The sequence below is a fragment of the Muntiacus reevesi genome, chromosome 7 (assembly GCF_963930625.1).
Source record: "Muntiacus reevesi chromosome 7, mMunRee1.1, whole genome shotgun sequence".
NCBI classification, from domain to species: domain Eukaryota; kingdom Metazoa; phylum Chordata; class Mammalia; order Artiodactyla; family Cervidae; genus Muntiacus; species Muntiacus reevesi.
In genome coordinates this window covers 26490987-26504754 of record NC_089255.1, presented here as the reverse complement: position 1 = coordinate 26504754, position 13768 = coordinate 26490987, and the positions used below count along the sequence as shown (strand labels likewise).

General features: G+C 37.2%; 2 protein-coding genes across 2 annotated transcripts; one reads left to right on the top strand and one right to left on the bottom strand.

The window, feature by feature from the left end:
* The first annotated feature begins 1536 nt into the window (after window positions 1–1536).
* Window positions 1537–2469, top strand: OR4K14 (olfactory receptor family 4 subfamily K member 14). The gene has a single exon (XM_065940832.1). It carries the CDS (start codon window positions 1537–1539, stop codon window positions 2467–2469), a length of 933 nt encoding a protein of 310 aa, XP_065796904.1.
* A 7606-nt stretch (window positions 2470–10075) lies between these two features.
* On the bottom strand, window positions 10076–11544 carry LOC136172064 (olfactory receptor 4Q2). The gene is made up of 2 exons (XM_065941183.1): window positions 10835–11544; window positions 10076–10307 (listed from the first exon to the last, which is right to left on the bottom strand). Exons 1-2 carry the CDS (start codon window positions 11542–11544, stop codon window positions 10076–10078), a joined length of 942 nt encoding a protein of 313 aa, XP_065797255.1.
* Between the last annotated feature and the right edge of the window lie 2224 nt (window positions 11545–13768).

Genomic DNA, 13768 nt, shown 5'->3' with positions numbered 1-13768 from the left:
TAATCACAAGCATTATAACAAACTATACTATAAGGGCTTTTTTCATTTTTTGACAAAAACAGCTTTCTCTTACTTCTAAATGATAAAAGACAAAATATATTTTCATTATAATTAAAAGCATAAAAAACACAATTATAAAAAAGTGCATGAATAATAGTCTATATCACTACTAACATGGTAAGTATCAGTCTACACTCTTTTCTCTCTCTTTTCCATATATAGAATTTGCTGACTACAGCCCATTTTTCTAGCCTTTTGTAATATTTTATAAGTGAACTCCATCAGATTTCTGTCATTTGTAGATTTGATAATTATGTTTTCTCCAAGTTTAGGAAAGAGTCCTGTGACCTCAACTGAAGCTATTCTCCCTAATGGTACAGATTCATGCTTTAGATTAAAATTGTATATAATGGGGCTACTATTTAGATCAAATTTTGCTCAAAGACAGTAACAGAAAATATGACAAATGCCATTCTATAACTCATATATAGCACAATAATGTCACTACCCCCCAGTTTACTAAACAGCATATACAACGGTTCACAATCTGGCAGTTATCCTATATTTATATATCATCTCAAATATGGTTTTAGCCCAAGTCATGCTTTTTAGTTTGGAGGAATAGTTTTCCTTTTAATTTGCCGTGGAGGAATGAAATTTACTTCATCTCTTAGCTCCTGGTGAGAGACATGTTGATTGGTGTTTAGATATATAGATATGGCCACCCATCAAATCTTTGCCAGATATTGTTTTGAGTTTGTGTAGGTAAATGCAAAGGGCTTCCCTGGTAGCTCAGTGGATAAAGAATCCATCTGCATTGAGGGAGACCTGGGTTCGATCCCGGGGTTGGGAAGATCCCCTGGAGGAGGGCATGGCAGCCTGCTCCAGTATTCTTGCCTGGAGAATCCCCATGGACAGAGGAGCCTGGAGGGCTGTAGGCCATGGGGTTGCAAACAGTCCGACATGACTGAGCGACTAAGCACAGCACAGGTAAGTGGAAAAAAGAGGAGAGAAGGGGAGACTTGACAATGTATAGTCAATTGTCACTGATGGCATTATTTTAAATTAAGTTTTAATTCCAATTCTTAGGTTTGTTACTTAAAAACAGTTACACATTGGCTGACAATATTGACAGGTGGACCGACTAAAATTCTATTAAGAAAATCTTTATATTCTCAAACCTACAAGAATTTTTGGTTCACATTCTATACATGATTGATTCTACATTTACTCATGGGCAAAGGCTAGATAATGGGAAAAAAAAAATTCCCACAACTCTCATCTATGCTAGAGTCTCCCAGAATGTCTAACTGCCCCTAAGGAAACACTGAAGTCTGAAAAAGGTGAATAAATATGTTGGTAGGTAATTGGTTTTAGTCGTCTATATATCATATTTTATGTTGTCTCTTACAACTTAAAAATTAAATTTAGATCACACTTAGTTGATCACTGTAATGTGCCTGGGAAATGATAGGCACTTTCACTTATATCTCTTTTCTTTGTGTAGATTCAGAACAAAATCTGAGACCAGTGATAATGGACCCGCAGAATTATTCCTTGGTGTCAGAATTTGTGTTGCATGGACTCTGCACTTCACAACACCTTCAAAAATTTTTCTTTGTGTTCTTCTCTGAGATCTATGTGGTCACTGTGCTGGGCAACCTTATCGTTGTGGTCACTGTAATATCTGACCCCCACCTACACTCCTCCCCTATGTACTTCCTGCTGGGGAATCTCTCTTTCCTGGACATATGGCTAGCCTCATTTGCCACTCCCAAGATGATCAGGGACTTCCTTAGTGATCAAAAGCTCATCTCCTTTGGAGGATGTATGGCTCAAATCTTCTTCTTCCACCTTGTTGGAGGGGCTGAGATGGTACTTCTTGTTACCATGGCCTATGACAGGTATGTGGCCATATGCAAGCCTTTGCATTACATGACAGTGATGAGCCGGCGGACTTGCGTGGGGCTGGTGCTGGTTTCATGGGTCATTGGATTTGTGCACTCCATCAGTCAGGTAGCCTTTACTGTAAATTTACCTTACTGTGGCCCCAATGAGGTGGACAGCTTTTTCTGTGACCTTCCTCTCGTGATCAAGCTTGCCTGCCTGGACACCTATGTCTTGGGTATCCTTATGATCTCAGACAGCGGGTTGCTTTCCATGAGCTGTTTTCTTCTCCTCCTGATCTCCTACACTGTTATTCTCATCAGTGTCCGACAGCGTGCAGCTGGTGGGGTATCCAAAGCACTCTCAACTTGCTCTGCACATATCATGGCAGTCACACTCTTCTTTGGGCCCTGCATTTTCATTTATGTGTGGCCTTTTAGTAGGTTCTCTGTGGACAAGCTCCTCTCTGTGTTTTACACCACTTTTACTCCACTCTTGAACCCTCTTATCTACACACTGAGAAATAAGGAGATGAAAACATCTATGAAGAAACTGAGAAACCGACATGTGACTTTTCACTGAAGTCCAGCTTTTCAAAAAGTTATATGTTCTTATTGATTCAGAAGATATCTTTCTTTAATATAATTCTGATCAAATATTTCATTCTGACATTACATTGGTATAATTTGTATTGTGCTACATTACAGAGAAACAGTTACTGATTTCAATAAAATATATACATAGCTTTGTATGTGATATTATATATATGCATATGTGATTACTCATACAATGTGTTTACTCAGGGCTTCCCTAATGGCTTAGAAGGTAAAGAATCCACCTGCAATGCAGGAGACACATGTTCGATCGCTGGGCTGGGAAGAGCCCATGGAGAAAGGAATGGCTACCCAGTCCAGTATTCTTACCTGGAAAATACCATGGACAGAGGAGCCTGGCAGGCTATAGTCCATGGGTTCACAGAGAACTGGACACAACTGAGCTACTAAATGGCATGCATGCATATGCTTACTCAATTCCACATATCCTCCTTGGAATGGACTCCACAAATTTTTTAAGCCAGATTTCTCTTAACAGTTTGTCTAACAAAATTGATTAAAAATGAATTTTCATTTCCTAATCATAGTCCAGAGGGGCTTCCCAGGTGGCACAGTGGTAAAGAATCTGCCTGCCAGTGCAGGAGATGCCAGAGACATGGGTTTGATCCTTGCGTGGGAAAGATCCCCTGTAGAAGGAAATGGCAACCTGCTCAAGTATTCTTGTCTGGGAAAATCCCATGGACAGAGGAGCCTGGTGGGCTACAGTCCATGGGATTGCAAAGAGTCAAACATGACTGATCACACACACACACACACACACACACACACACACACACACACAATTATAGGCCAACACAATAAGGGCTCTCAGTTCATAGATATTCAAGACATGAGATATTTGGCACAGAGAAGGTATCTTGAGAGTAAATAATACCATGTGAATCTTTGCCCTGGTTTTGAAATCCTGAGAGGAAAAAATACTTCACAATTTCAGGATCGCATTGCTTTAAAAAGTATATTATTTTTTTCTTTTGAATATGTATTTTATTTAAACTTTTTTATTTAAAAACTGAATGCATGTTGGTAGTATTAGATTATAGAAGTCAATTTTAACATGAGAAGATCAATATTTTATGGCCATATTTCATGGTATAAACATAAACTTACTATATGATATACTCTAGATTATTTAATTAATAAATTTTCACCTATAGTAGGTTTTTAATAAACATTGTATCTTACTGAGTTGATGTTGTCCTTCAAGGAGTCATCTATTAGGAAGTGTTTGTAAGAATAACACAGATTCAGATCTTATGATAAATTTTGAATGTCTTTGGATCCTGAAAGACAACCATAAGCAATAATTAAGTTTGATATTAACTAAGTTAATGTTTAGAGGATTCAAGCAATTTTCTCATAAGTTGATTCAGAAACATAAAGCCAAAGGCCAGAATTGGGTAATGCATGAATTATTTGAGTAACTGGATGAAACTTCCAATAATTTTGGACATTGTTGTCAATCAGGTGAAGCATGCTCCTGGGTACTTCTGTTTTCCCTTCTGACTATAATCCTACACATGTGCCTAAACAATAAAAGAACATAGAAGGAAAACAACTTCTTCCTTAGGATATTTCCTCTATAGTCATCTTGCTTGCTATTTTGATAATACTGTGTTTCTATTTTATAAATTTGGACATAGTCAATTTTTACGACTATACCCATATATGTGAACATTGCTGTTCATTTGCCCATTTGTTTACAACTCTCTGTGACCCCATGGACTGCAGCATGCCGGGCCTTCTTGTCTCTCACCATCTCTTGGAGTTTGCCCAAGTTCATGTTCACTGCATCGGTGAACACTGAAAAAAGCTTAAAAGGAAATCAATATCTGTTTGGGGATTAATTTCCTTAGTTTTCATTGACATAATACTGATTTTTTGATTCAGATTTTGGACATGACTCTTTTCATCATCAAAAATGTAGGTAATACTATTCATAGATTTATTTACTCAGTTGACGAGTGTTTATTAAGCACCTTCCATATTTAAGATTCAATGCACCTCACTAGGAGTGAAGATAGAGTGTTTAAGAACACACATTTCCAGATTAGTGGAATAAAGTTGGTTACACACACAACCAACACATATTATTAAGTTAAAGTCATGCTAGGAATAAACATGATATACTCTGAGAGTAAATGAGAGGGAAACCTAGTTTAATTTTGATATTCAGAAAATATTTCCCTTATTATTTCAGCTTTTCTATCTCCTAGGATTCTAGATTCTGTCATATTACTGCACACACATGTATGTATACACACACACTTCATTTAGTTTAGCATGACTCAGTCATATAGTAAGTGCCTAAATATATGATAAATCCTTTGTTTCTTTTTATTAATAAAACTATCCAATGGCTATGTCCCATCTCTAATATCTGCTCAACTGTGCATGTTGCTTATGCCAGATCCATGAAGATGGATGTGGACCATTGTATTATAAGTCTAGGTTGAGAAATCCCTGCATTTAAGCTGCCTGGACATAAACATGGATACTTGATGCGTTAGTAAAACTAGTGTGAAAGGAGTTATCAGTGTCTGTTTTCCACAGACTCCAAACTTTTGCAGGAAATTCACCACTGTCAATTCATAGGAAGTCATACATTCCAAATATAGGAACTTCTTTGAATTTGAAGGGACCATTTATAAAACTTATTTTCCTATTCTGAGATAAGGTAAACTAAATACATAATATAGTGTTTCTCAAAGCGTAATCTGAAAGCTGCTTATACTAAAAAATCACCTGGAATGATTTTTAAATGCAAATAATATGTGCTTTTTATTTTAACTGTAAACTGCCTCAGGTAATTGTAATTCACAACCATGATTGAGAACCACAGAACAATTGTTGACATTATCAATCTGCAGGAGTAGTTGCTATTAAGGTATGATTAGAAGGATTTTCTTGTGAGAGAAATCTTTACTAATGGACCAGAAGGTGTTCTCAGAAGTATATCTCTGCAGCTCAGAAAAATCCCTGACAGCAAAAAGCTGGGCAATTGTAGGACTCAATGTTTTTCCTCACTGGGACCATTGTTGTCCTTCAATGCCTGGTGACCAGGATTCTGAGAACTATTGTTTTGTGTATTTCATGTTAAGTTACTTTAGAAGGAAAAGTAAATCCAGTCCTTATTATTCCATTAAGCAGAAGCAGAGAGCATGGTCTGTGTGATTAGTATAAATATTCTTTTCCTGAAAATAAAATAAAATGAGTGTAAGATTGTAGAGATGCTAGTAGAGGTGCTGGATGTCGAGAGTTTCATCATGAATATGTTGAAAAGGGAACAAGAAAACTCAAAAGTAAATTCACAATTTTGTTCAGTAATAACTGAAAATATTGACTCTAAATAGTAGTGAGTGGTTCTCTTGCCAAATTCTGAGACATATCAACAGAATGATAATTTCTTTACATTCTGTCAAGTGATATTTTGCATACATTAGGATAATAATATATTTTTATTCTTCAATCTGCTCAATATAATATTACACTGAGAAATTCTGTAAAGTTGAACCATCTTTGGATAAATAATACTAGGATAGATTCTACTTGATAAAGGAACACAAATACAGCCTTAACTTGAGTTCGTCAAAGTGTTATCTTTTTGAATCTGTTTGGGTTCAATCCTTGGGTTGGGAAGATCACTTGGAGAAATGGACAGCTACCCACTCCAGTATTCTGGCCTGGAGAATTCCATGGACAGAGGAGCCTGGCAGGCTACAGTCCATGGGGCCGCAAGGAGTCAGACATGATGGAGCGACTTTCATTTTCATAATAAGCAGTAAGATTTGTTTATAATTTGATATCCTTTTTCTTTTTCATTTGGTACTGAATTTACAGGAGTCCTATAAATTAAGTTTGAGAACTTTTATTTTTCTGGAATACTTTTGCACAGGGGGAGAAATGTATTTTCCAGAAAATTTAGCAAAATCACCCATAAAGCTTTAACAGCCTGGTGTATTGAGAGAGGGATTAAGTGGGGGACAGTTGTGTTACCAAAATTCAGTTATTTTTGGCCTCATTTTTATTTTGATATTGCCAGATGTTTATTTTAATACTATTCAAATAAATAACATTTTATTTATTATTTTTACATTTTATAGATAAACATTTTTCCTGAAGAATTGCATACATTTAGAGGAGTATACAAATAATAATTACACAGCTCAATAAAATTTCACAAAATGAACACACAGATTGAGGAACATAGCATCAGAAGTTCCCTCACTCCCCCTTCCATTCTCCACCCACTAAGGATAACTACAGTCTTGACTTTTAATGGATACATTATTCTTTCTTTTCTTGAACTTATAGAATGAAATCATAGAGTATGCACTTGTGCTAAAATTATGTCATTGTAAAAGGCAATTTTGTCTCTTTGTTTCCAACATTTATGGCTTTTAATTTCTTTTCCTTGTGATATTGCCTAGATAGGACGTCTAGCAACATATTATTTAAATGGTAATATTGGGACTCTTTGGTGCACTTCATATCTCATGGGAAAGCTTTTTTTTTTTCTTCTTTAATTCACATGCTCATGTTTTCAGTAGATATTTATTGATATATATATAATCTTAGAGAGGATATCAATAAATAACTACTGAAAACATCAGCATATGAATTTTTAAAAAGCTTTCCCATGAGATATCCTCTCTAAGATTGAAACTTCCTTGGTGGCTTAACCGGTAAAGCGTCTGCCTAAAATGCGGGATCCCTCGGTCGGGAAGATCTCCTGGAGAAGGAAATGACAACCCACTCCAGTATTCTTGCCTGGAAAACCCCATGGACAGAGGAGCCTGGTAGACTACAGTTCATGGGGTCGCAAAGAGTCAGACACGGCTGAGACACTTCACCTTCACCTTCTCTAAGATTAAGGAGTTTCCTGCTATTTTTGAATGGGTGATGAATTTCATCAAGTACACTTTCCATAATTATGAACTGAATATATTACTTTTATTTTCTATTTAATCTTTTTGATTTTGGTGCTTTACATGTAGTGTCATTTTAGTACTTTTAATTACATTTTCAATTTTTGTATTGTCAGTGTATAGAAATACAATGGACTTCTTAGAACTTGTTATTTTAAAATAAGATATACAGGTATTGCAAAAACGGTGGTGTGGTAATGACAGAAGAAGCAGTAAAAGTCATCAAAGAGTAGTATTAAGGATGTTTTATTGAGACAGTTGCTTTCTTGAGAATTCTAGAGAGCTTGCTTTGTACTTCTGTTTAAACATGCAATCTCATATATCCTGTAGAATTTATAGGTATATGTTTCTTTATATTTTATATTTTCTAAAAATACTGATTTTATTTTATGTACTTTTTAATCTTCTCCTATTACAAAATGTTAAACCACTTTTAAAATTCCTAAGTATCACTTTTCCCCATATATTATTGATTAGTGGAAAATGTCTAGGAGCAAGAGAGATCCTCTCTCTTAATCTCTAGAGAAATATAAATTGTATTATGTCTTTATGATGAATTGCCTCAATCCTGCTGAATTTTAACCCTTAGCTATCTCCTCTGTTAGTAGTACTGTTATTAAGCAATAAAAACTAAAAGACTGAAAAATAAGTCAACTATAGTCATTTACAGTCATTATAAATAGTCATTGTTCTATAGATAAAGTCACATGCTTTCTGGTTATTTGTATTATGAATCAGGTTTCCTAATTACCTGCTCAGTATTGAGTTGTCTATCTGGTCTTCACTGACAACAGGTGGTGTATTTATAAATGTTTTTATATCTGTTTTAAGAACTAAAGAAATTTTGATTTGTTCTTGCTCTGTCATATCTCTCAAAATGTTTCCTATGTCTCAGTGAAAAATTTGCAAATTCTCTTTCCAAGTGGGGAAAAACCCCTCGGCTTTGAAATATTTCTTCCTCAATCATTCAACATATTTTTATTGAGCCTTTAATTCCTTTTATTTTGGACATTTAAAAAGTAAGTGTTGGGAATATGTAGGGCCCCCCTGGTGGCTCTGCAGAGGATTCCACCTGCAATGCAGGAGACGCGGTTTCGATCCCTGGGTTAGGAAGATTCCTTGGAGAAGGAAATGGCAACCAACTCCAGTATTCTTGCCTAGAGAATTCAATGCCAGTGGAGCCTGGAGGGCTATAGGCTATGGGGTTGAAAAAGAGTCAGACATGACTTGGCAACTAAACAATAATAACAAGTGCTAAGAGAACACTTTAGTGGAGGTTCAAACACTCACTTGGAGTTTTGCTGCATCTGTTCTGCACATTCACCAGCTCTGGCTACGGGCCCATGTGAGTCTTCATCTCTCATAGGAAAGAGCTAAATCTGACTCTGACTCGGAAATGTATAGATAATAAAGACAAAACCTCAGTATCTAATGAATTAACCAAATATTCTTGGCTTCTGTCTCTGTCACACAAATTAGTTGCTGCAATTGCTTCTATATTCACTGACATAAAAACCCTAAAATGTGGAGGCTTCATTTGTATTTCACATTTATGTTAAATTTGTGTCTAGTTCATTCTAGACTTGAATGTCATTTTAATTTTCCAATCTTCGCTTACAGACAAAAAACACACCTATGAGTTAGTTTTAATATAACTTTAAGGATAACCAGTGTATTGATGAAAATAGTGGCAGTAATATAAACTGTGCCCAATAATTGATGAAGTTGAAAATGTCATGACTTACTTCTGTACACTTTCTAGCATTCTCCACAAACCAGTTATAGCAGGTTACACTGTTGTTTCACTAAGGCAAATCAACAAATTTAGAATTTCACCATCTTATCTTTTGAAAAAGTATCAACTTCAATGAGTAAATAATAGTGAGACCCTGTTGTGAGCCAGGCACCAATCTGCATTCATATCTATCGTATTTTTAGCTCTCACAAAGAACTGGAAAATAGGCATCAATATATACATGCTACAGATAGGGACCTTACTTGACTTGTAATTCAAAGAGAGGTATTTGAACCCACACTATTAGGCAATTGCTGCCTCAATTATACTACTAGATGGTAATTAATAGTGTGGTGAAGTGATGAAGCAGACTAATGTATCCCACTAGCTTGTTGTTATACAGTCATATAAATCTGGTTCACTCTGGCTCATCTAATTGATATTCCTTTTTTTGTGAGCAGAAACCTTTTTTTGTGAGTATAAATTCATTACTTAATTCATTGCAGATTTTTAGTTGGAGTAAGTTAAAACTGAGACCAAGACAAAACCTGTGGCAAGGTGAAGAAGAAATTGATGAGAATTTGGAAAGTGTAGATTGTATCTGTATGTAATAGTAAGTTGAATATACAAAATGAATATAATAAAATTTGATTAGATAAGTGGATAGAATGGAAGAGCATAAACTGATAGGAAACAGAAATCAGATTTTCTTTAGGGATGAAAAGAAAGCAGAAAATAGAACAATTCAGTATGAAAGGAGTTTTTCTGGGTTTAATTTTGTTATAAAGCCATAAATAGGAATATTATGATTTAATGGAAGAAAACCAAACAACTAAGCTACCATCTCCTAACACATTCTTGCCAAAGCAATTATTCTAAAACAAGATTCTTTGCTTGCAAAAACTCACTTCTTCTTATGTCTCCTGCTTTTTCCAAGTAAGTCCACTTCTATCCCACAGCTTTCGCATGGCTGACTTGACCTCTTTGTTCCGAAGTGTATAGATGAGGGGGTTCAGCATGGGAGTAATAACATTATAGAGTACAGACACCATCTTGTCCACAGAAAAAGTGGAGAATGGACGAGCATAGATGAAAATACAGGGTCCAAAAAAGAGTGTTACCACCATCAGGTGAGAGCCACAGGTTTTTTTTTTTTTTTTTTTTTTTTATGAGATTTATTTATTTATTTATTCTTTTTCTTTTTTTTTTTTTATTTTTCAGTGGGTTTTGTCATACATTGATGTGAATCAGCCATAGAGTTACATGAATTCCCCATCCCGGTCTCCCATCCCACCTCCCTCTCCACCCGATTCCCCTGGATCTTCCCAGCCCAACAGGCCCGAGCACTTGACTCATGCCTCCCACCTGGGCTGGTGGTCTGTTTCACCACAGATAATACACATGCTGTTCTCTCGAAACATCCCACCCTCCCCTTCTCCCACAGAGTTCAAAAGTCTGTTCTGTACTTCTGCATCTCTTCTTCTGCCCTGCATATAGGGCCATCGTTACCATCTTTCTAAATTCCGTATATATCTGTTAGTGTACTGTAATGTTCTTTATCCCTCTGGCTCACCTCACTCTGTATAATGGGCTTCAGTTTCATCCATCTCATTAGAACTGATTCAAATGAATTCTTTTTAATGGCTGAGTAATACACCATGGAGCCACAGGTTGAGAGTGCCTTTTGCCTTCCTTCCTTGGAGCGAATCCTGACAAGGATAGTGGCATAGGAAGAAACCAGCACGACAAAGGAGCTCGTAGAAATCAGCCCACTGTTAGATACCATTAGCAATTCAATGGCAAAAGTGTCTGCACAGGCAAGTTTGATGACAGGGGGAACATCACAAAAGAAGTTGTCCACCTGATTTGGCCCACAAAAGGGCAGACGGACAGTGAGAATTGTCTGAACAGTAGAGTGTACAAACCCTCCCATCCAGGAGGCAGCTACCAACACACAGCATAATCCTCGACTCATGATAGTGGTATAGTGCAGGGGGCGACAAATTGCAGCATAGCGATCATAGGCCATCACTGTGAGCAGGAACATCTCTGCTGCCCCTACAACATGCAGGAAGAAGAGCTGCACAATGCATTGGTCATAGGGAATGAGCTTTTCATTATCAAGAAAGTCGGCCAGAAGCTTAGGGGTAGTTACTGTTGAATAACATAGATCGAGGAAAGAGAGGTTGCCAAGAAGGAAATACATGGGTGATGAATTCAGACGGTTATCACAGACTACTGTGACCATGATAAGGACATTTCCTACCCAAGTGGACACATAGAAGAGAAGAAATAGTACAAATAGTCCTGTTTCAATAGATTGTGTCTGTGAGAAACCTGCCAGGATAAATTCTCTCACTACCTTTGTTTGGTTTTCATCCATTTGATCTGGTTTCACCTGGATCAAAAAATTAAACAATGGGGCATTAGTAATGTTAAAAATGGATAAGATATTTCACACAAAATGTAAGAACCTTATTTCAAAAGTGAACTTTTTCCCTAGGATTCATCTTGATTGGTTAGCTGGAAGAAATTATTTCTCCATAGATGATATGAATACATATTTCCCAACAACTCTAGCTTTGAGATACTGATGAAGTAGCCAACATTTTTTGAGGAAAGTCACCAGTACTGGACTTTTAACTTCCACTGATGCATCTCTATCTTCCATCAGTCAGCGTTTTCCTTCCCCTATTTTACATTGTCTCAAGGCAATATTACATTTCACTAAGATATTAACATTCTTAAAAAATTATAATCTTTAGAAAAAATAAAACTAGAAGATAGAATTTAAAAATCCAGCGTACAAGCATTAGAGTCTATAAAGGTTTTATCTGAGATAAGAAATCATCACACTTTAGATGGTTGCTGCTGCTGCTGTTAAGTTGCTTCAGTCGTGCCCGACTCTGCGACCCCATAGACGGCTGCCCACCAGGCTCCCCCGTCCCTGGGATTCTCCAGGCAAGAACACTGGAGTGGGTTGCCATTTCCTTCTCCAATGCATGAAAGTGAAAAGTGAAAGTGAATAGTGAAGTCACTCAGTCATGTCTGACTCTTAGCGACCCCATGGACTGCAGCCCCCCAGGCTCCTCCGTCCATGGGATTTTCCAGGCAAGACTTCTGGAGTGGGGTGTCATTGCCTTTAGATCGTTAGGCTACTATAATAACCATGTGGCCTTTTCTATGGTGATAACTCTTGAGGCTCCACCCTGTAAAAATGGCTAGAGGGAAGTTTATTTGCCACTTTGGTCTTATTGCTGGCTCATTAGCTAAGTAATGACACTTACCTAAGTTTGCTGAAAATTAGAGATACCAAGGGAACATTTCATGCAAAAATGGGCTCAATAAAGGACAGAAATGGTATGGACCTAACAGAAGCAGAAGATATTAAGAAGAGGTGGCAAGAATACACAGAAGAACTGTACAAAAAAGACCTTCATGACCCAGATAATCACAGTGGTGTGATCACTCACCTAGAGCCAGACATCCTGGAATGTGAAGTCAAGTGGGCCTTAGAAAGCATCACAACAAACAAAGCTAGTGGAAGTGATGAAATTCCAGTTGAGCTATTTCAAATCCTGAAAGATGATGCTGTGAAAGTGCTGTACTCATAAATAATAAATACTCAGCAGTGGCCACAGGACTGGAAAAGGTCCGTTTTCATTCCAATCCCTAAGAAAGGCAATCCCAAAGAATGCTCAAACTACCGCACAATTGCACTCATCTCACACGCTAGTAAAGTAATGCTCAAAATTCTCCAAGCCAGGCTTCAGCAATATGTGAACTGAGAACTTCCAGATGTTCAAGCTGGTTTTAGAAAAGGCAGAGGAACCAGAAATCAAATGCCAATATCCACTGGATCATCGAAAAAGTAACAGAGTTCCAGAAAAACATCTATTTCTGCTTTATTGACTACACCAAAGCCTTTGACTGTGTGGATCACAGTAAACTGTGGAAAATTCTGAAGGAGATGGGAATACCAGACCACCTGACCTGCCTCTTGAGAAACCTATATGCAGGTCAGGAAGCAACAGCTAGAACTGGACATGGAATAACAGACTGGTTCCAAGTAAGAAAAGGAGTAGGTCAAGGCTGTATATTGTCACTCTGCTTATTTAACTTATATGCAGAGTATATCATGAGGAACGCTGGACTGGAAGAAGCACAAGCTGGAATCAAGATTGCCGGGAAAAATATCAATAACCTCAGATATGCAGATGACACCACCCTTATGGCAGAAAGTGAAGAGGAACTAAAAAGCCTCTTGATGAAAGTGAAAGAGGAGAGTGAAAAGTTGGCTTAAAGCTCAACATTCAGAAAACTAAGATCATGGCATTTGGTCCCATCACCTCATGGGAAATAGATGAGGAGACAATGGAAGCAGTGTCAGACTTTATTTTTGGGGGCTCCAAAATCACTGCAGATGGTGACTGCAGCCATGAAATTAAAAGACGCTTACTCCTTGGAAGGAAAGTTATGACCAACTTAGATAGCATATTAAAAAGCAGAAACATTACTTTGCCAACAAAGGGCTGTCTGGTCAAGGCTATGGTTTTTCCAGTGGTCATGTATGGATGTGAGAGTTGGACTGTGAAGAAGACTGAGCG